The sequence below is a fragment of the Alligator mississippiensis genome, chromosome 1 (assembly GCF_030867095.1).
Source record: "Alligator mississippiensis isolate rAllMis1 chromosome 1, rAllMis1, whole genome shotgun sequence".
In the NCBI taxonomy this organism is placed as follows: Eukaryota; Metazoa; Chordata; order Crocodylia; family Alligatoridae; genus Alligator; species Alligator mississippiensis.
In genome coordinates, this window is record NC_081824.1 from 441,487,187 (window position 1) to 441,511,115 (window position 23,929).

Here is a 23,929-nt window from a genome sequence, read left to right on the forward strand (position 1 = left end):
TTGTTTTCTTGTGACTTCTTTAAGTTAGTGTTAAATTTAAGTTAAGAATGAAGAATTAAGTTAGACTTTAAGTCAGAATTAAACTTTTTTCTTAATGTCTAAGTACCAGTGTGTTACCCTTTCATTAAAAAAGCAGCTGTATAATTATCTTTTGAGACATGAATCATCTTGGCTCTCAGTACATGGCCCTGAATGAGTCTATAAAAGAAACTCGGGGTCACTGACTAGTCTTATCAAACCATCTTTTGCATTTTGAAAGAAATGGAGATACTTCATGTCTTTTGTCCTTCTTTACTTCTGATAACAGTTATGAAATGTTCTGCAGCAGCCCCAGCAATGTATGCATTGCTGAAGACATCCAACTGGAGAGATTTTCATATTGCACAGGTTAGTGGATGGAAGATGATGTTAGTAAAATTATATAGATAGAAAGAAGTAGGGGGAAATCCCATCATTTGTTATTATCTCCCAGGCAGCTAGCTGTACTTGGACACTATACTACCATAATTCATTGTATATGGTGTCTTTAGTAACTGAGTGATTCTTATGTACTTATTTTTTCTTACTAGATTTTTATGGGTTTACCTATAGTTACAAGTAATTATTTGATGTTAGCTTTTTGTTATTATTTTGCATTGTAGCTTGGGTATGCAAGCCTTCTTTCACCTTATACAGTCACCTCTGCTTACCTAGCACAGTCAGCCTTCTCAGAAAGACAATCAAGTGCTCTGTCTCTCCCAACCAAGGAAAGCAAAAAAAAAAAAATAGTTATGCCACTACCATATTCTCCACCATGCCTCCCAGTGGGTGTATCTACACAAGATGCTTAATGTGCAGTGGAATAATTCCACTGTGCATTAGCTCATCACTGCAAAAGCCATGCTAATACACTAATGCACAGTAGAAATAGTCTACTGCACATTAAGCATCACGAAAAGATGATGTGCCTTTGCTACTGCACGATAGCACTGGCTACTATGCATTTAGTTAACACCTCATATTAGAGATACTTAATGTGCAGTAGCAATAGCATGATAAAGCACATGTAGATGTGCCCACTGGTTCTACATCCACTTGGAAAAAGGTGGCCACGCTCTTTTGAACTAAAACACTTCAGAGGTGCTTTAGCTCAGAAGCGCACTGCCACCATTTTCTGTGCATTGATGCACATATTGTTGCTTATACAACTGCATGCAGCGCAGCACAGTTTGCCTCAGCTCATGTGTGGAGCAGTAGATCTCCAGCACATCGTGGGGAAAAAAAGTATGTGTATAAATGCCAAAGAGTTCTAAAATCCTTTGAAAGAAAATATTTCTCTATAGTTTCTTTTTTGAATTATTCAGCAGTCACAACCAAATTTGGGTTTGGATAAATCTCACACCCCATACCCCACATTGCATCTGTATACCTGAGAGAAGAATTTTGTCCAAAATAAGTATTGATCATCACAATGTTTAGAGAACAGAAGATATATAGCAGGATAGCTGGGGGGAAAAAATCTGTCTCCTAGCAACTTACAACGTATGATATTGGAAATAACTTAAGAATCTGTTTTCTTCATGCTAACACATCAATGCTGATTTGCAAGGAAACATGAGTCACTGACTATGAATATAACTTGATATATCGGACCCTACTAGTCTTTCATTTATACAATTGTAAAGTGGAGTAACTCTAGTTAAATCAATGGAATAATAGCAACATAACCACAGTGTAAAGTATAAGTTCTTCTAGGGTTAATATACAGAATAAGAGCATACTACTGCTCACACAGCTTTAAAATCAAAGCTATGTTTTGAAAACTAGCTTGAATAAGTTTGCCATACAGCATGTAGTTTCCAAATTCTATTAGGTATATATTGGACCCCTTGGCATGTTTTATTTCATATCAAAATATTCTTGTAAATGGATATTAACAAATATTCCAAATTAATTAAAGATAAAGAAAGCAAATGTAACGTATTTTAAATAGATGTCATGTTTATGATATATATCTCCAATGTGAAATAAAGTCAAATTCAAAACTCTCACTTTTGTTATATGTGAATATATTTATTATCAGTATAATAGTAGTATCTATCAGCTCCAACTGAGATCAGCTCTGTAGAGGCTATTTATGAGGAAAGATTTTTCTTTGCCCCATAGAGCTTCAAGTCTAAATAATCATGACAAAGAAAAGTGAAATGACTTTCCCAACACATGTAGAAGTAATAGCAATAGTAGCAGAATGGGAAGTGGAATTCAAATTCTCTATATTTCCATACCACACAAAAATAATATGGGGAAAGTCTTATAGATGCATGGAAAAGACATATCAATCCATCTTCCTGCAAGACTGTTCCCCATTGTACATGTACTAATATTTTGTCTCATCTAGTTGTCTCATCATGATATGTTAGCTCACATATTTTAAATTAAGTCTAATTTTGCTGTTTTCTATGTGTTTCATAGTTTCATAGTTGTTAGGCTTGGAAGGGACCTGAGCAGATCATCAAGTCCAACCCCCTGCGATGGGCAGGAATAAATGCTGGGATCAAATGACCCCAGCTAGGTGATTATCTAACCTCCTTTTCCAAATATGTATTTACTGCTGTTTGCAGTAGCTTTTATTTTACTGGTCACCTGCAATTTTTTTCCATGATCTTTATCCTCTTCTAGATCATATACTTGTACAGACATCCACTACCACACCTTCAAACAATTTTGTTTACAGGAAAAATAAAGGCTGAATAGTAATTACCTGAAACAGTAATTACTTGGTGGACTAGGAGCTAAATTATAGTTTACACTTCCCCTTCTGAACCAAATCCGACTTGCTTTAGAATAAAATTATGTAAATAAGGAAAGCAGGACACGGTTACATGTGCATATGAATACTCATTTTGATTAGTAGTTTGATTAACACTAATTTTGATTAATTTTGATTTGCCTTAATTTTGATAAAATACTGTTTGGGTCCAACCCAAACATAGAAAAGTAAGACAATGCACAATAGGTGACTAAAATTTATGAAACTCAAATTCAGGCAAAAAGAAATTATAGCTGCTCAATGAGTTCTTCAGTCTTGGTCTAGTGTCAATGATAATCTCAATAATTACAGTACATTGCTAATTACAGAATCATAGAAATATCATTACTAAACCATTATGCAAAATAGTTTTGTGTCCTTGAGCTTTTTATAAATTTGTCATAGGTTACTTCAGTTTTACTGATTGTTCTGCTTTGTAACAAGCCAAGGCTGGTGAAATAGGTCTGTTGAAAACTGCAATTCCTCTCTCTCAGAACTTCCAATATTTCAAGATTGATTTCATGCTGAATTGATCCCCCTCCAAAATCAGTATTTTTCATTGAACAGAATAATTTGTTTAGTTACATGGAAATCAGGAGTGTTAAATATACAGCCTATGGCACTCCTAGAGGAACTGGAAATTAGAGGGCAGGGCAAGCAGGTGCAGGGCTTACTGCTAAAATCTGGGATACAAAGCCCTGTCAGGGATGCCTATTGACAATGGGAAAGAGCAACAGCTGCATTAATTTGCTGTGGCTCCCTGACACCATTGGGTCCAGATCTGTCCCAGTACAGCTCTCCAGTCTGGATCCAGCCCTGAAGGACCTCTGCAGTCAAGATCCTGGGGAGTCTTTCCTGGAGAAAGTAATCTGAATGTTTTATATTCCCATATCCTTTTTTGGCTAGGATCCATCACTGGTTGAAGTACATGGCACATAATTCCCTTCTAGCCGTGAGACTTCCATTATGTACTGCATCAGATATCAGTGACTCATCCATCCAAAAAGTCCAATCTGTGAAGGAAAATCGGGGCATGAGGCATCCACTTACAACTCCCAGGAGCCACCACAGTCACCAAGGCAAACAGAGACTAATGCAGAACAAACCAAAATGAAACAGAAGTATTAAGGCAAACCAGAATGTGTCAGTTCAACCCAGAACAAAATATTTTGCTTAGATTTTCCCAATGAAAGTTGGGGAAAAAAATCAAATGGAAACACTTCCATTGAAAGTTTCAATTTTTCAGAAACTGCTCTAACATATTGCAGTGCTCAAAGCAACCTGTGATTCTGAAACACATCCTGAAAGGGAGAGGGAGCCAGTCACTTCTATGGCTGTCCCAAAACAGATAATTCCTACTAGGGCTGTGCAAAACAGCACCATTTAGTTTCAACTTCTGTTTTGTCTTTTCAACGGGACAATGTTTCGTTTCGAGTTTCCTTTTGTCTCAAAAGCACTGTTCAGTTTTGTTTTGTCAAAACTGTTTCACTGTCTCAATGCTGTTTTGACATTTCACCCATAGGCTATAATGGGGAAGCATGAAACTGCCTATAACTTTGTCATTTCTTGCCTGATTTGGTGCAGGGGTTTCTTGGAAACTTCACCTCAAAGTCTTGAAAGCAAAACTCGTGTTATGTGTGTGTGTTAAGGCAAAGTGGGGTGAAAACTGCAGGGATGGTAGCCTCTGCTGAGGCCATGAAACCTGACAGCTTTCAAGGAGATATGTGCAGGGGTTTCTGGGAAACCGCACCTCAAGCTGCTGACAAGCAAAACTTGTGACGTGTGACTGTGTGACTGTGTGTGTGTGTGTGTGTGTGTGTGTGTGTGTGTGTGTGTGTGTGTGTGTGTGTGTGTGTTAAGGCACAGTGGGGTGAAAACTGCAGGGATGGTAGCCCCTGCTGAGGCCATGAAGCCTGCCAAGTTTCAAGGAGATAGGTGCAGGGGTTTCTGGGAACCTGCACCTCAAACCTTTCAGAGCAAAACTTGTATACTTGTAAGTGTGAAGGCACAGAGAAAGCTCAGTTCAAGCAAGGCTTTTTGTGCTGTTTTTCCATCCTTCCCCCAGATCAGTGGGATTGGAAGGGACCTCAGGGAAGGATCACAGTCACTGGCCAGATACACATGTCAGTATCAGAGCAGTCCTTTCCCCCACTTCCCCCTCCCTCTCCTTAGTTTCTCTTTAGCTGCAATCAAGCGCAGCTGCAAAATACGAAATGTTTCAAGACTTTCAAAACATTTTGACTGTCCTTGTTTTGGTTTGAGGCTCTTTCAAAGCCTTTCATTTCATTTCAATTTTGCTGTTTCAAGCTCAAAACGAGTCAAAACCTTGTCTAAACGAAACAGCCAGCAAAATTTCACACAGCCCTAATTCCTACGCCCTAAGTGATCTGAAAGAAATAATGAAATAGGCAAGTTAACATATATCCAAGAAAAGCCTCTATATTAAGGAATCTGATCGGACAAGATGAGCTCACTGATAAACGTACAGCTACTTGTAATCTATGGCTTGATTTCAAGGTTCCTTGTGCTAATACTTCTACAGTGGGGCTGCCATGTCTTCTTGCCATCCCAGTATGAGTCCTGTCTAAAATATGCATTTCATTTATAAATCAGCATTGAAGTTATCAGAGTTAGTTGTTATAGTATGATAATATCATCAATAGATGTAGAATGAGTGTTACACAGAGCAGTAGTTGACTCACTCTTCTCACTCTTAGGAATATCTTGACAAGTATTATATGCAGAAAGGAAAACACCAGGTTGGGGAGATGGCAACAGGTGGCAGTTCCATAACAAGGAAAATTAGAGAAATGCAAGCATTCTTTGGTCTTCAGGCTACTGGGAACTTGGACTATAACACTATAAGTGTAATGAAGAGGCCACGCTGTGGTGTCCCTGATATGGCAAACTACCGCCTGTTTCCAGGCGAGCCCAAATGGAAAAAAAATACATTGACCTACAGGTAATGTGTTTGAGTCTTTCTGGTTGGGCTTTTGTTTTGGTGGGTTTTTTAAAGGTATTTAAAAAATTCTGAAATGTTCCTTTTTGTACTTTGCATCTTTTGTCTCATGTATTCTGCAAACAAAATTTGTAATGAACTCAATAGGATTTTTTCTATGAATGCACAGGGTATCAAAGAAATCACAGGAAGAATGTATAATAAATATGCACCATGCAAAGCCATTGCAGGATTTTTAACATTGTTTTCACTTGTTTTTGATTTATAAAATCAAAAGGAAATAAAATTTACAGCCTCAGTCCACAAAATGAGACAATTTTATTATACACTGGTTGAGTCTGCACAAGACACTGACTGCGCAGTAGCATCACGTGGCAGTAAGCATGATGCAACGCTACTCTGCAGTAGTCCCAAGCTACTGCACAGTCAGCATCACAAAAAAGCTGTTTCTCAGCGCAACTGTTCAGTAACTCTGGTTACTGTGCAGTAACAACTGCGTAGTCAGCATCTCATGTAGATGCAGCCATGGATTTCTATAGATTTTTTTTTCTACAACAGTTCTGACATAACCTATCCATGACTTGAAATTTTTTACAACCCCACCGGCCTGGCTGCTATTACAAGATATTACCAGTAGGTGCCAGCAACCACATACTACAACAGTCCCACTAGTGCCAAAGTGAACTCAATTACATCTCCCACAAGCAGTAAAAAAGATTAATTAGATTTAAGGATTGCAGAGAATATCAACTGGATTCTTTAAAGAAGGTGACCCTTAGTTGGCTTTCTTTTAGGACAGGTCCCACCATTATGGTCCACCCATCAATGAACAGACTTTTGCATTTGTCCAGTGCCTGGTGGGCTTTGATCCTGATTCATGATTCCAAGGCACACTATACTTATAATAAATAGAATACAGTGATATACAATACTAATAATAACAGAAAATGTGAAATAAAAATATTGGTGTATATCATTTGAAATAAATATAATTTGATCAAATCTGGCTCCCTATCTATTCATATATATCTATCTATAGATAGATATATATATGTTTAAAAATTCAACAAGCTAAATATCTCTCTCAGCCTTCATTCACAAAGGGGAATGAACCTAGAATGCTGCAGTACTGAGCCTGAACATTAAGATCCTATGCTATATTGATATATGGGCAGGATCATAAAAACAGCAGTATAAACAATAAACAAAACAGTGGAGTTAATGTTATGCAACTTTCTCCTGCATGTTTCACAACTTCTTGTCCATCTATTCAGGCTTACTGCAGAACAGAATTTTGTATACAATTGCATTTGTGCTTATCAAAGAATAAATAAATTACCCGTGGCAAGAAGGTTCATATTAAAATTGTCTCAGCTGCTCACCACTGCTCATCACTCACTGAGACGATTTTCAAGGAGAAGCCATAAGTTTGCAGTGGCTGGGGTTATATTTTGTCTGCTATTGATACACACTAAGGATGGGCAAACAGGGCATGTCTACACGTTCATTAATGTGAAGTAGTTACTGAGCATTCAGTTTAGTACTTGCCTAATGAAGTCATAACTAGATGTGCAGTAACTACATTTACTGCACAGTAGTGTCAGCACACAGTTATTTTGTGATGCTTACTGTGCAGTAGCTCAGTAACACTGTGCGGTGGTATATTAGCATGGGTTTTGATCAGCATGCTACTGTGCAGTGTTATTAAGCTACTGTGCAGTAAGCGTCTGGTGTAGATGCACCCACAGAAAAGTAGCTGTAGACTTACACAGTGAAGAGTCTGTCTTTTAAAACATAAAAAGAGGAAAATTCAAAGAAACTTATTCTCCTCATACTATTTTTAAACTACTGCTGATGTTAGACTTGTGTTAGTGACAGGAGAATTGTACACAGCATTTTTTTTTTATTTTTAAGTGAAATTTGACTTGTAGAATTCAGTAAGAACATAGCAAAAAATTAGAAAGTCCCCACATTTTCCCCACATACATGATTTTCCCTTCTCTCTGTTTGCTTGAAAACATTTTACTTCCTTTGTTTTCAGCTTGGAAGAGGGGGAGGGAATTTGGCCATATAAATGATTCTTCTAGACAATTCCTCCACTGATACGTATGACTGCCAGGTTGGACATGAAGGATGCACTGTCATCTCATAGGGGGCAGTGAAACATCAGGCTACAGTAAAAACTTAGCAAATTCCTATCCAGTTCAAAATTGATTTTATTCCATTCTCAAAATTCATTTTATTCCTTTTTCCTCAACCTGCACCATGCACAAAACATGACTGTTCTGTAAAGACTGTATCCAGGACAATTTTCCTTCACCTTTGTGCAAAAAAGTGTACTTAAGTTGTTTTTGGGGGGGAGGGGAGGATTTAAGGGAGGGGCTCCCAGCAAAAAGTAAAACATTTTATTTACTATTCTGTATGTCAAAAAGTAATATTAGAAACTGGACACAGAAATCAACCATAAAACATTTTATTTTGGACACTAAAGGGTGACATTCTATTACCATTTGGTGGTCGAGATTCTATTACCATATGGTCGTCTAGGTCATTAGGCCACGTGGCCACATCAACAATCAAATGGAAATAGAATATCACCCTGAGGCACACCAGGAGGCTAATATTCCTCTCAGTTAATTAAACTCAAAACATAGTATATTGATAAAAAATTCAGAACATATTGTACTAAAGACAAATGCATGAACTCATGTTAGGATTTTCCACCCTTCTAAAATAATGCTAAATATTCTTGACTGTCTCTTTCAGGAGGATTGTCTGGAGCTAAGGAGCTGCACTAATGTATTTATTATTCTTATAGAGTATCCAAATACACTTCCAGTTTGAGTCATGCAGAGGTGGATAAGGCAGTAGAGATGGGGTTAAAAGCATGGAGTAATGCTGCCCCTTTGAACTTTGTGAGAGCAAACACAGGAGAAGCGGATATTATGATATCATTTGAAACTGGAGGTAACTATTCAACCCGCAGCCATTATGGTGAACATCAAAGATGTCCCATTGTTCTTGTTGAAGATCAAGCACTTTTGCCCCCTAAGATAAAATGGGTAAAACTTTGAAAATCATTAGTTATTTGATTGAAATGTATACTTTTTTTCATGGTAGAACTAGAACCTAAATTAGTTATTCTGTGATGCCATTTTACCTCTATCTCACAGTGTACTATGTGAACATAACACCTGCAGTAGAATGGATATCTGGGGCCTCTCTAAATGCGTTGTTTCCCCCTACTGGAAGCAGATAAATACTCCCTTTCCTGGGGATGTTCTCTAGCCCTTATTCAGACCCATGCTTGTAAAAAAGAACTATGTCATTACTGCCTCTTGATCGGCATCATATGAATAGGGTTGCAGTTTCGTTTTCAGAAAAATGGAAGGGCTTTGCTTCCTCATTAGTAAATTATTCATTTATGAAATCACTGTGATTTTCCTACTATGCTCTTTTACTGTTTGCTAGATCATGGTGACTCCTACCCATTTGATGGTCCACGTGGGACTCTGGCACATGCTTTTGCACCTGGTGAAGGATTAGGCGGGGACACTCATTTTGACAATGCAGAGAAGTGGACAATGGGAACAAATGGTAATGTGTAGTGAATGTTGAAATAGTAAAGATATAGTATGCATACATATATAGAAATCAACATACAGTAAATGTTGAAGACACGAAGTATGGAAAAATCCTTCTTTATCATAGATAAACAAATCATCTTTTCACTGAGAGCACTAAGAAACAAGCATAACCCAACAACAAAATAAAGAATATCAGAATATTTTAAGATATAAAAGGGCAAAAGGAAAAATTAAGTTATTTTTGTTGAATTTTAAGTTAGACTCTGAACCTGTAGATAGCAGTATAATTTATCAACACGCTAATAGACAGGGTTGAAAATCCACCATAAATATTCATTTGGGGTTAAAAACCAAGAGACTGTATTAACTTGGGATAAATCAAAGCAAGTACGTACAAACACATTTAAAAGTTGAAAGAGTCAAATTTCATTCTTCCAAATCTGAAGTAACTCGGCTTCTCCAGGATCTTACTTCTGACAAACAAATGTGGAAATGAGAATTCAATTTAGTCCATCACAGTTTGTGACAATGGTTAATATGAACTGTGAGTATGTTTGCTGCTGTATCTTTACCCAGGAGGCTTTCATTTAGCCACATGTATATAGAGTTACAGCAAGATAGTCACTGAAGTTAATAGTCACCACTTGTTTAATGAATGTTAATCATCAGGTACTTAAAGAGCTTTGGTGGATCATAGCCAGAGTGCTCAGCAACTTGCAGACGTGTTAAATTTCCAAAAGGACTCCCAGGACTGTGCATGTTTGACCCACACCTTCTGCTGCCCTCTCACAGTCAACGAGCTTACTTCATTTTCCTCTGCTCTGTCACTAATCAATCACTGTTCTCTGCCTGCAAGCTTGTCAGTGCCATTTTGCTTCTCCATCTGTCTTTAACAATATCCCTCTTCCAGGATAACACCCATTGATCTCCCTGAATCTTAACCCGGCACCTGGCATTTGATAGGTAAAATCACACTCACCCACCCCTCTGTGTTCTGGCCCTGAGACCTTGCATGAAGCAGTTGAAGTCCGATTTTCATCAGCCCCAATGGCTTCTGTAACAGAGAGCTTGGGCCTCTCTGTTCTTCTAAGAGAGAAGTAGACCAGTGAGGGAGCAATGTGGGCCAGGCAGGGGAGAGCAGCTGCAAGCACCTGCAGGCAGCCCTGCAGTAGTCTGTTGACCAGAAAGGGGGCAGGGCCCTGGCAGGATATAAGCCTGGGGCTTGGGCTGGCAGGGTAGTCTAGCCCTGCAAGCCACACAGTTAGGAGCTGCTGCCCAGAAGAGATACCCAGAGACACTAAACTGACTGCTTTGATGTCTGTAGGAACAGTGAGGCTCAGGGTGGAAGGTATGCCAGCACAAGGGATGAGCAAAGGTTTTCCATCTTAAAAAGGCAGAGGCCTGCTTCCCCTTTATGGCTATGTTATAGCCAGGGGCTCAGTGTTTGTGTTAATGTTGTACCAGCAGTTTGGGTTGGGACTGTAGGAGGGGTATACAGAGGTCCCATTGGTGTCCGTGAGGATGATGAAATCATAGAATCATAGAAAATCAGGGTTGGAAGGGACCCCAGGAGGTCATCCAGTCCAACCCCCTACTCAAAGCAGAACCATCCCCAACTACATCATCCCAACCAAGGCTTTGTCAAACCAGCGCTTAAAAACCTCCAAGCATGGAGATTCCACCACTTCTCTGGGTAACCTGTTCCAGTGCTTTATTACCCTCCTACTGAGAATTTTTTTCCTAGTATCCAGCCTAAACCTCCCTTACTGCAACTTGAGACTATTGGTCCTTGTTTTCTCACCTACCACCACTGAGAATAGTATAGCTCCATCCTCTTTGGAACCACCCTGTGAGTAGTTAAAGGCTGCTAACAAAACCCTTCTCAGTCTTCTGTTCTCCAAACTAAATAAGCCCAGTTCCCTCAGCCTCTCCTTATAAGTCATGTGCCCCAGCCCCCAAACCATTTTTGTTGCTCTCCACTGGACTCTCTCCAACGTATCCACATCCTTTTTATAGTGTGGTACCCAAAACTGGACACAGTTCTCCAGATGTGGCCTCATCAGTGCTGTATAGAGTGCAATAATTACTTCACTGGGTCTGCTGGCAACACTCCTACCAATGGAGCCCCATATGCTCTTAGCCTTCTTGACAACAAGGGCACACTGCTGACTCATATTCAGCTTATTATCCACTGTAACCCCCAAGTCCTTTTCTGCAGAGCTGCTGTGCAGCCAGTCAGCCCCCAGCCTGTACTGGTACATGGGATTGTTCCGTCCTATGTGCAGGACTTTGCACTTGTCCTTGTTGAATCTCATGAGATTTCTTTTGGCCTAATCCTCCAATTTGTCTAGGTCACTGTGGAGCCTGCGCCCCGCTCTGCCTGGTCTATCGGGGTGTTGCCCCTCCCCTCAACTCGCCTGCCACGACTTGAATGTAAATATATACCTTAAGAGGGGTCTACAGTGGAGATCTTTATCCTGGGTGGGGCCTCCCAATAGACGGTGGTACTCACGGTCGTCCAACGCGGTGTTCCACAGGGCTCCGCCTCCCCTACACCCTGTCCATGCGCCAACCGCTGGGTGATGCGTTCAAGATGTTTCCAGGCCTCGTATAACAGCCTCAGACCGGTTCTCTGGTTCCCGGTCATTCTCCCTCCTTCTGGGAGAGATTTCTTCTTTTTCCTCTTTTACAGGAAATACTCCTCCGAGTTAGGAGGAGCTGCAGGGTGATTCCCCTGATTCCAGCTCCCTCTTGGAGCCTCTGCTGTCTCCTCTCTCCTACCAACAGCAGAGCGCTCCCCTGCCTCCAGAGCGTCAGCCGTTTCAGGAGACTGAGAGAGTGCCTTGGCTTGCACTCTCTGTCTGCCTTCTGCTCTGCCTCCCGTAGAAGGCTTACAGCTCTCTTCTAAGCTGCCTGCTTGAGACTCGCAGGCTGGGTCCTCTCTTCTTCGTGCCCGAGCTCGCAGCACGAGCAGCCTGCCCGTACTCTCTCTCTCCAGCTCCCCCACTCTCCCTGTTCTGCCAGCGTTTTTAAACTTTCCTGCAGCTGCCGATACGGCCGCTGAGATTGGCTCAGCTGTTCCCCGCACCGGGAACAGCTGTTGCCACAGCTGGCGTAATGGTGGTTCGCGCGGCTGCAGCTGCAACGTGGCTCCTGCTCCCGCTGCTCTTCAGCAGGTACGTATGCCCCTATGGGGGCTTGCTCTCGGGGTCTGGGGTCTGCGGGTCCTCCTTTCTCTCCCTCAAGAGCCTGTGGGGGCACTTCGCTGCCACAGTCACTCTGAATCCTAGCCCTACCCTCCAGCATATCTACTACACTCTGCAAACTTGATCCGATATCATCCACAAACTTGCTGAGGGTGCAGTCCATACCATCTTTCAGATTGTTAATGAAAATATTGAAACCAGCTGCCAGCTAGGCATTGAGCCATTGATTACTGACCACGTTCTATCCACCTTACAGTCCATTCATCCAACCCATACTTCCTCAGCTTGCTTGCAAGAATGCTGTGGGAGACCATATCAAAAGACTTGCTGAAGTCAAGGTATATTACATCCACTGCTTTCCCTGCATCTACTGAGAAAATTACCTCATCACAGAAGGCAATTAGGTTGGTCAGGTATGAATTGCCCTTTTGGAGTCCATGCTGACTGTTCCTAATCACCTTCTTCTCCTCTAAGTGCTTAGAAATGGACTCTTTGATGACCTGCTCCATGATTTTTCCAGGGACTGGTCTGTAGTTCCCTGGATCCTCCAGTATCTCCCTCAATCACCACAAGTTTTCAAAGATTGGATCTGCAGTCACATCAGCCAACTCCCTCAGCACCCTTGGATGTATTGCATCTGGCTCCATGGACTTTTATATGTCCAGCTTTTCTAAATAGTCCCTAACCTGTTCTTTCACCACTGAGGGATGATCACCTTCTCCCCAAACTGTGCTGCCAAGTGCAGTAGTATGGGAGCTGACCTTGCCTGTGAAGACCAAGGCAAAAAAAGGTATTGAGTTATTTTTCTCATCATTTGTCACTAGGTTGCCTCCCCCATTCAGTAAGGGACCCACACTTTCCCTGACTTTCCTTTTGTTGCTAACATACTTGTAGAAACACTTCTTGTTACCCTTCACATCCCTTGCTGGCTGCAACTCCAATTGCATGCCTGAGCAATATTCTTAAATATTGAGCCAGGAGCAGGATCAAGACACAAACAACTGTTGAGCCTGGAGTGAGCAGAGAGTGAGGCCACAGAGCCAGAGAGGGTCAGAGACCTGGCACCTGAGAGGGACACAACCAGACAGGGACCAGGGGCATGGCAGACAGGAGCCAGGGGCCCAGAGCTGGTGCCTCAAACCTAGATTCAGTATAGTGGGCCCAAGCTAGAAGGCCTAGCTGAGAATAAAGGGGTGAAGGCCGAGGAGACTGAAGCCCCAGCAAGAGAACAATGTTACTGTAACATCCATGAGACTTGGGGTATGGTATAGGGAAGGATTGGAGTCATACAATTGCCCCTATGGCTTTAGGTGTCCTGCAGGGCATGGTCAACCAGAGGCCAGAGAGGGGCCTGAGACCAGTAGAGGCAAGTAGGGTGCCAGGGAACCCCAGTAGGGGGTTTCATCTAGACTGGGACCCATGCGAAGGTCTGTCAGCAGCTTCCCTTTTACTATTATTATTATTCTATCAAGGTGTGGGAAGGGCGAGAAGGGAAGGGACCACAGGGGCAGAACGGGGCACTGTTTCAGAGCCACCAGGGGAAACACTGACATGATACTGCTTCCCTCATCTCTTTTCTTGTAGGCACTTTCTTCTTACTTCTCCTCTGCTCATTTCCCTTAGTTATCTGGACAGATTTCCAGCCTGTTACTACTGATCTTCAATGGGGCTTCAGCCACTGTAAAGCCACTGTAAAGCCTCCATCTCTTCCAGGAAGGCGCCCAATAACAACAACCTTTCTTGATGCTTCACAAGTCTAGTTAACACAACAACCCACAGCAGGTCAGCTTCCCTGCCATGAACCTCTGGCAGGCTGTGTACTGTAGACAATTTCCAGTCTGCCAGTTTTCTTGTTTGTGACAAGATGAAATGGTGAGTACCTTTGTCCCAGCTGCTGGTGTCTCTCCTTGGTAAGTTCAAAACTCAGTATAGCTTGTATAAACCACCTTGTTACTGATACTTAGGAACCTATGTCACACTCCTAAGTCATTTCAACACTTTGGAAAATTTTACCATTTGTGTTTAGCTTGAATAAATATTGGCCCATGAGTCTGACCTGCATTACTTACTTTGGATGTGAAAAACCATGTTTGCACTGGAAATATTTGCTTTGTATTATTTAGGATTTAATTTATTCACTGTTGCTGCTCATGAATTTGGTCATGCGTTGGGGCTCGGACATTCTACTGATCCATCTGCTTTGATGTATCCCACCTACAAATACCAGTCTCCATTTGGATTCCGCCTGCCAAAGGATGATATAAAAGGGATCCAGAAATTGTATGGTATGTATTATATTTTCCTGCACTAGCAAAAAATCACTGAATACACAATAAAAGAATCATAATTAGTTTCCAACCTGCAACTGGTGCATACTAAAATTTGATAAATCATATATTTTATGCTTAGGTTGGTCAATAAATCATGTTTTTATCATCTTGTTGATGAAAAGCTTACCATGTAAATGTGGTAGAAGAATTTTCTTCTCCAGTTATATCAATCGGGATGGATTTCCCATGTAGTACACCAGGAGATTACTACAAGGCTTCATTTTTCTCTGGAGCAATAAAACCTAATAGGGGCAGATGAGTAGCACCATATTTGATGCAGTTAATTTTCTATGACCCCCAAATTGTGAGCACAGGCAGACTTCCCACTTTCTAACTGGGTGTCTCGCCAAGCCCTCATTTCTGTGTCTTAGAAATTGTATTATATATATATATATATTTATGTTATTAAACATCTTAGTGCATGTAGCTGCCCATATTAGAGACTCATTCAAATCCTTTAGCAATTTATATAACTTTGTATTTGTCATTGTAGTTTTCAAGCTTATACATGAATAATCTGGGCCATTCCTAGAAAATTATGCAGACAATGCCACTGCTCCGAAGAGATGCTAATTCCAATACTGCACAAGTGAGGGTCATAAACAAGAGAGAAGGAGTACATAAGATTTAAATGACAAAAGGAAGCTAGGTTAGTAAGTGTGTTCTGCAAGCACATGCCATGTACAGAAAACACTATGTCAAAAAGCACTGAGGCAGGTATTGAACAATCTCTGAATATTCACCTCAAGATAGAATAGTGCATTGTTCCTACTATAAAGCAGATGACATTGATTATTTGTTCTGAGAATAAAATGAAATATTTTAGAGCCAAACAAAGTATATTGTGGCTAGACAATAATGATGAGCTTTGCCACATTCATTACTACTCTAAGTGGCTGTCCTGCTATGAAAGCAAATGGAACTGCACCAGCAGATACCGGCACAGAAATTATTTCACTTCCTCCGTATAACTGCATGGAGTAGTGCTGTAGACATTAGAGTTGTGCATTGCACTGTGGCTCCAGCAGACAGTGGAAGAAATGTCTCTCAAAAATAACCAAACAAACAAAATACATAAATACACCCAATGACCAGAAGCACTGAGCATATACAGAAATTTGCACCATCACAGTAAAAACTCCTCTTGTTGTTGTTGTTGTATCAGGACCTCGGAAATCTGGGGCAGAAGGGCCCAAGGTACCACAGAACCCTCCTACAAACCCATCAGGTCCATCAAACCCTGATCACTGTGATGCTACCTCATCATTTGATGCTGTCACAATGCTGGGGAAAGAACTTCTATTCTTCAGAGACAGGCAAGGTTTACATTCCCTGTGTCATCCCATGGTAACAGTATATTATAATATGTGCTTTTTCTCCCTAGGAACCTAGACATGGGCTACTGAGCACACTCGAAAATGCCCAACTCTCACCCAAGCTCTGATCCACACTGGACCTGGAAGGGCTGAGGACTAAATCCTATTTTACTAAATCCAATTTCAAAACTGCAAATTCTGGCACTCGCTCATTGTCCATATTCTATTTCCACCTGTTATGGAATAGAATTCCCCAAGGATGTATAATTTCTACAAGTAAAATGGAGAAGAAGAAGGAGGAGGATTCTACCATCCTTTAGCCCAATAACCTTGTGACTCAGACATTTAGCCAAGCAGTGGAAGACTTGGGTCCTAAGCCTCCCTCACCCAGAAAGAGTTGGACTCTACATCTCCTACTTCCAAGCAACATGCTTTTACTATCAGGCCATAGGCTGGCCATTGCCTGGTGCACCCTCAAGCCATCCTTTTGAAGCTAATCCCCTGGGAAAAGAAGGAATATTCGTGTGACCAGGAGAACAAGCTGGTTGGCTCAGTGAGGGGGACACTGCCCTTGAAGAAAGGGAGCCCTGATTTAAACCCCGCATTTAAAGCCACGAGGCTTTTCTATACCTTGCATTTAATGTTTGTTGGCTAAAATGGTTATTCAATGGTTGGATGGTTTCTGCCCCATTGACAGTGGAAGCCAGTGCTAGAACCCAGGGCCCTCTTCCTTCCAGGGTGGTGTCTATCTCATTGACTCAAACACCCTCTATCTTGCTAGCCTCCTGGTCCCACACATAATCCCCTCCTGTCTGTTAAGTGGTCCTTCTTCAAGAGACGGGCTTGAGGGTGCTTTTGGCAATGGCCTGGTTATTAAAGGACCTTGTTAGGAAGGGGGAGAAACACATTCTAGTGGGTGAGGGAGTCTTATAACTCGTGTCTCCTATTTCCATGGCAAGTGTCTTAACCATCTTCTCACCCTCACCAAAAGTGGTGTTACAATAACTGCAAAATTTAGCTACTGGAATACCTCAGAATTACTGAAATCTGAGTTTCTCTGCTTTCAATTTTGGTATATGTTAAACAAGCAGTAGATGATGTGTGCTCTGGCTGTAATAGAAATGAAACATTTTTTTACCATCACATGCTGAAGTCCTGGCCTCACAGGCCAAATACAGACAGTCAAAAAGCCTGAAGCTGAATCAATTCAATCGTTGTAGGTTAGTCTAAGCCAGGGGCAGGCAATTATTTTGGGCGGAGGGCTGCTTACTGAGTTTTGGCAAGCCTTCAAGGGCTGCATGACAGGCAGCCAGGGGCAGATAAATATTTATTTTCTAATATTTTTGGGGCCCCAAAGACCAGATAGAATGGCCTGGTGGGCTGCATCTGGCCCACAGGCTGCATTTTGCCCACCCCGGGTCTCAGCCGTGTAGATTGAACCAATAAGTAAGTGAATGGACATTCACTTTTGATTCTGGAAATGCAGCCACATGCCTGCTGTGGCCCAGGCCAGAAGCTAGGGGGTGCTACAGCAGCCCTCCCTGTTGTCTGAAGCAGACACTTTGGGCTAAGGCTAGCCTACCCACTCATCAAGGGGAGGTTTGCAGGGGAGGTGCAAAACATCCTGGAATGCTGGGGGCTGAGAGTTAACTTGGAGTTGGAGGGAATCTGGGACAGAAGTTCAATAAACTAATTTAACCTAAATCAGTTAAGTCTGATACTACATCCATCCAGGTTTATCTTAAACTGGCCATTTTGAAAGACATTTATGTGCCCTGAACTTCTGTTGTGTTGCAGATTTGAACCGGTTTCCAATCACTTATACCGGTTTATATGTACCTTCTGTTCCTAGCCACAAAAGCCATTAGCAAAATTACTATTAGACTTGGATTTAATCCAACACGGTGAGGTAACAGACTGGAAAATGCAAGTTGTAAGGAAAGAGTGAGCATCTCCCATTGTGCAAAATTTTCTACATGACCACATTAGTAACCTCCATAACAGAAAAGTCTTCAAAAGCTTGTAAGTGTAGAAGCAAATACACACATTCCCTAGATGAGTTTCAGTCTGTGTTGATCATTGAGAGCTTAGTGATATTTTGGGAAATTTGGGCTGCAGATGGTATTTGGCTCTGTTTCCCTTCAAATTTACCATGAGGCAACTAAAACCTCTAATTTCCCTGAGGAGCACTTTGCTTTTACTTTGGTCACCTGTATGGTGCAAGAGCAGAGGCCAGAGGTTCTTTACTGCTGTGAGGAATGTCACCTCCTTTTTTTACTGCAAATATGCATGTCAAGTGGCCAAAAAGACACCCGTCTTTGTTGGCAAAAAAACAGATGGCGTCCCCCTCAGTAGCAGCTCCTGTCCCGCATGCTACCATCTCTTCTCTGCCCTGATTGCTGCCAGAGCTGGAGCTAGAGCTGCTATAGAGAAGCTGCAGATTGAGTGGGGCCTGTGGGAAGGAGGTTGAGGAGCCCCTACCTCCACTCTGTGTCCCCACCCCACCCTTTCCTTAGGCTGCACTTGGGGCTTGTGTCACTTGTTGTTAAGATACTGCTGTAAACCCAAGCTCCAGGACCCCTGGCTCAGCCGTGGCTCCCAGGGTGTTCAAGTTCTTAGTAAGAGCTGGAAGCCTAGAAGTCCTGGAAGCCACGAACCTCAGAAATCAGGATTGGGAGTCCCACATGCTTGGCAGAGAGCTGGAAGCCCTGAGAACTGCATGGTTTTGAGGTTCCTGGCTCTGTATCAGGGAGCATGGAAACACTGAGGTCCCATATGGGGCAACCCATAAGGTAGGGCTAGCCCCACGGTACTACAGACTGTAGAAGGCCTATATTTTCACCTCCAGTTGATAAAACTGTCCAGTTGACAAAGCTGACTCAGGGTCATGTGTTTGAAGCCCAGACTTCTCCACAGACCATGTGGTGAGCTGTCATGAAACTAGGAAGGGTTCTGATAGATTGCTGCCTGTGTTTCATAGGCACTTTGTCAAAACGAATGTATTTCAACAAAATTCTTCTACTTCAGCTTTCACAACCTGTTTGATTAGAAAATTCCTAACCAGTGAGTGGGCATGGAAACCAAATTATCAGAAATTAACTGCATCCTTTACTGGTATTGTGCAGCATATGCCATATTTTTTTAGCTTTGTATTTAGCTCAAAAAACATTGTTTTTGTTTCAACTTCTCATAGAAAAAATGGCAAATGCCTTTTATTCCACAAAATAATTTCGTTTTAATAAGTTACTCTATGGGACTGGTGAATCATAAGCACTATCTGTACTAGCGAAAAGGGCTAGTGACCATGGCTTTTAATACCAGTTCAGTTTTTTACACTGAAGATAATATGGAGTGCCTGAGAACAGGTATTGGGGTCACCCGTGTTCATTTGTGGGCTACGATCAGCCCAAACCAAGTAGTTACAATAAGGACAGTCTGCTTCACTGAGGACTCAAGGATTGTGTAACTTTTTCACACAAGTCAGACACACAGGTAGCATTTTAGCTCAGGAGAATTGAGGCCTCAGATTCTGGAATCTGATGCCTACATTTCTTGAGCTCCTTTTCAAATCCCAACTACAAACCTTAGTGTGATTACTTCCAGTGAGGATCAGCAGGAAATCTTCTTTCTGCTTCCCCCACCCATCCTCTTTCCTGTATATTAATTTTGATATTGTTTTTTGTTTGGAGGACTTACAGAAGGCTTTAGAAGATTTTAGGGAAGAACTTGAGTAGACAGACATTGCCTGCTTGCACAACAGTTGCACCATCTTGCAATTTCACAGCTGGCTTACAGAAAGCCACAAAAGCCACAAAGAAAGTAGGGAATAACTCAAGAAAATCTCTTGACAGTAGATGCTGCCTGTTTGAGACAAGCGTAACACATCAGTCCAAGGATTGAAAAACCAGTGCTCCAGAATTGCTTAGAAATAAAAATCCCCTATTTACATTCTTCCAGAAAAGAGTGCTAGACATATAATTTCTCAATAAAGCATTACATTTTGAAAGAATAATTCCTGTTCTTTAGATTAATCTACTTCCCCTCCCACCCCCCATGTGAAGTATTCCTCGTGGTACAGGAAGACAGAGACGTGGCTATAGAGCATACAAAGTGGATTCTTTATGGAAACCACTGACATAAACACAGCGCATCTACTCATGCACTTTACAGTGCATTAAACTAATTTAATGCACAGTTTAGCACTACTGTCTACACATGCACTACAATTAGTGTGCAGTAGATTAATTTACTCTGATGTAGGATGGGCAGACACAGGCATTATCCTACACTACAGTAAAGTACTGCATGTACATGTATGTGTAGATGGTGATGTCAGAATTACTTTACTTCAGCTCAAATTGAGCCAGGGTATATTCAGTCACATTAATTCTACATGTAGATGCACTCACTGATACTCTTTAATGTACTTTTCTATCTGCCAAACTAAGGACTACATGAGCGCAAACCTCTTGTATTTGCTTCAAGAAAGCCATTAATATCACATCAAAATTAAGCATGTGCTTGTGTGCTTTGCTGGACCAGGATCCAACTAAATGCATCCTGTGATGTCTAAGCATACCATGCAGGCCCTTCCAAAGTCTTGGCCTAGAAATGCCAACAATGGAAGCTGTAGCACAGAGAGGACACTGGTGTCCTCCCACTCAGTTCAGAGTAAATCTTCACAACACTGGGCACGTCTACATATGCCCCTTTAGTGCCATTGTTACTGCACTGTAATAGTCCATACTGTACCTGCCAGTGGCACACATTTATTTTTAGCCCCTGCATTGCCATAGCAATGAGTTGTGTTATAGCAATAGCTATAATAGCGGTTCCCAAACACTGTCAGATTGTGCAGCACTAATTTAAAATGATACACCCTTAAGTACCATCAGCAAATTTTTGTCATATAAAGTAATTATAATAAATCTGTTAATGTATACCATTTACAGGTTGTCTGCGTACTACTGGTGGTACCATGTGCGACTGGTGCCTCCTGACTCTGGAGAGGGCACCAGTGGCCAAACACCGACCCTGGAAGTGCTGGTGGGAGAACTGAAAGTGCCGCCGATGCTTCTCACGGGGGGTACCAGCTCGTGTTCCCCACCTCCTGGCCAGCAAGGGCCAAACTCAGGGGGCAACATGCCCCCCCATGCCCTCCCCACACGTTGCCTGTGGGTGGTACACATACCACAGATTGGGAATCACTGTGATATAACAAGGGAGCACATTGCTATTGCAAAGGAGCTACAGCATCAAGGTTTTTGCCGTCGGTTGCTATGGTGATGTTATATCATGTATAGATGCATCCACTGTGATCAAAATGCTCGTAGGTGATCTGGATAGTGTTTCCACCCTTCGGGAATTCTGATGGAGTTGCTCCAGCAGTAGGGGCAGATTTCTTGAAAGGAGCCAATATACATAAGGCAATAAATGCCAAAGAGTGACTTGATTACAAAAGACTACACAGTCCCAAACAACATTTTAATTACTGTAACATCCCATATCTAGCTAATGGAGAGGTAGGACTGATTTTTTTTAAGGAGGAAAAGAACTACAGCTGGCTGGAAAACACTACTGCGTGCTTCTTGGTAAAGCAGGGCTATCTGCAATCCAAGCATTATTTCAAATGTTTCTTCTCCAACTTTTTCTTCTTTGTTACAAATAGGTTCTTCTGGAGGAGGCAGGCTCAGCTGACAACAAACGTCTGGCCAAACACTATCACTGGCTCCTTTCCTCAGCTTATGGGAAATGTGGATGCTGCTTATGAAGTTGCTGAGAGAGGAGTGGCTTATTTTTTTAAAGGTCAATCTTCTTTATGAACTTGGATAAGAAAGTTCAGGGAGGGAAAATCTCCAACTTTCCAGCCTCTGGAAAGTTGAACGTGTTTCCTTTGATCACCAGCTACATCAAACCTGCAGACAACAGTTTCTTCAGCTAAAGAGCTGCTGGAGGAAACTAAGAGACAGCTTATTGGTGCATGTTCGGTGCCACAACAGCAGTGCTACAATGCTAGTATGTGAGGAGCAGGCATGGTCAGTCTAACACAGCAGTGGTATGTCTCAGCCTGGTATTGTCTTGCAATATATAGACCCATCCTGTAGTCTAAGTCAAAGAACCATTAATAGCAGAGAAAGACCCATGTGTGTGAGTTATACTTAATAACCTTAAGGAGAAAGTAAGTAACACCCCACTTTTTCTGTCTCACAAGGTTTCATATGTAATGTTTAGTTCTTAGCTAATTTACAGCAATACAACAAAGTTTTCTTTATTCTGACTTGAATGGTTACGTCTGAATTGCTTCAGCTTGCTATGAAGATAGGCAGAAGCAGAGCTCAGAATACCAGAATTACTCCTCAGTAGAAGAATGTTATTTAAAGGAGACTGGGTTTTTGGTTGTAGCTGGGTTGGTCCAAAGACATAGACAGGCAAGGTTCTTTGAGTAGATGTGATATTTGTTATTAGACCAACTGAGCAGAACATTTTTCTAACTAAGTGGAACTTTTTTCTAACTATTCAGTTGGTCTAATAAAAGATATCACATCTACTCAAAGAACCTCACGATTTAAAGGAGTAAAATTTAAAAAAACAACACCCTCCCGCCCCCCAGATTACAAGACTATTTAATAGCTACAAATGCTAGAAGGGACAATTGGAACCCCCAGTCTCACTTCCTGCTATAATGTAGGCCATTGTATTTCACCCATAATCCTTGCATCAACAAAGTTGAGCTAAAGTACCTCTTTTAGAAAGGATTGGAGTGTTGGTGTAGCTGTGATGCTACAGGAACTATGTAAGTGGCAAGAGTTTAGTGTGATATCTCTAATTCGCCCAACGGTATAGTTGGGATAGATACTGAACAAGCTTTTAGGCATCAAGTGTCCTTCCTCTGGTCCTTCCTCAAGAGGACATCACAGAAAACGTCCGGCCAGCTTCCCCCTTCTCCTTTACAGTGAGGGGGATCCAGTATGAGTGCTTCTGCTGATAACAGTAGTGACACTATGACAGAGGGAGAAAGACAATCTGTCAGGTAGCCATGTCCCAAGACAGTTAGGACCTCATAAGATACTATCCACATGTTAAGGTACACTTAAAGACTAATGAGTAGACAATAAAGGCATTGAAATACTGATGTCATGTGGCCTACATGAGACATCCCCAAATCGTGCAGTGCACCAGTATTGTTAATTTAAGTGGGATTTTTTTTTCTATAGTTAAGATGGACAAATTGGATCTCAAGTATATTGCAGAGAAGCTGACAGTCCCAGTGAAATATACTCTATTTTTTTTAGGTCCTCATTATTGGGTAACTCGAGGATTTCAAATGCAGGGATCTCCTCGAACCATCTCAGACTTTGGGTTTTCAAGAAAAGTACAGCACATTGATGCAGCTGTCCACCTAAACGATGAAAAGAAGACACTCTTCTTTGTGGGAGATGAATATTACAGGTGAATAATTTATTTTCAGTTCTTTTAGAACTGAAACAATATTATTGTCCAATAAGATAAAGGAGATACAAATGAAAACACTTTAATCCTATTTGTGTCAAAAAGAACATTGAGGACATGGAGAAGTTAGAAAGGGTGCAGGGGCAAGTGACAAAACTAATAAAGGTCTTCAAAGGCAAGTCATACCTGGAGAGGTTAAAGTAAATAGGACTGTTCAGCTTGCAGAAAAGGTGCTTAAGAGGAAATAGGATAGCAGCCTTCAAATATCTGAAGAGTAAAAAAGAGGGAAAATAC

The 23,929-nt window shown here is 41.6% G+C and overlaps 1 protein-coding gene across 1 annotated transcript in view; it reads left to right on the forward strand.

Moving 5' to 3' along the window:
- Positions 1 to 220: 220 nt before the first annotated feature.
- MMP20 (matrix metallopeptidase 20) overlaps positions 221 to 23,929 on the forward strand; it is a 32,243-nt gene continuing 8,534 nt past the window's right edge. Inside the window, exons 1-8 of the mRNA XM_006272493.3 lie at positions 221 to 387; positions 5,506 to 5,750; positions 8,566 to 8,714; positions 9,219 to 9,344; positions 14,664 to 14,825; positions 16,036 to 16,186; positions 21,855 to 21,991; positions 23,479 to 23,635. Of these exons, the coding sequence (XP_006272555.1) occupies positions 262 to 387; positions 5,506 to 5,750; positions 8,566 to 8,714; positions 9,219 to 9,344; positions 14,664 to 14,825; positions 16,036 to 16,186; positions 21,855 to 21,991; positions 23,479 to 23,635 (1,253 nt within the window). The 5' untranslated portion in view covers positions 221 to 261. The remainder of the gene's footprint in view (positions 388 to 5,505; positions 5,751 to 8,565; positions 8,715 to 9,218; positions 9,345 to 14,663; positions 14,826 to 16,035; positions 16,187 to 21,854; positions 21,992 to 23,478; positions 23,636 to 23,929) is intronic.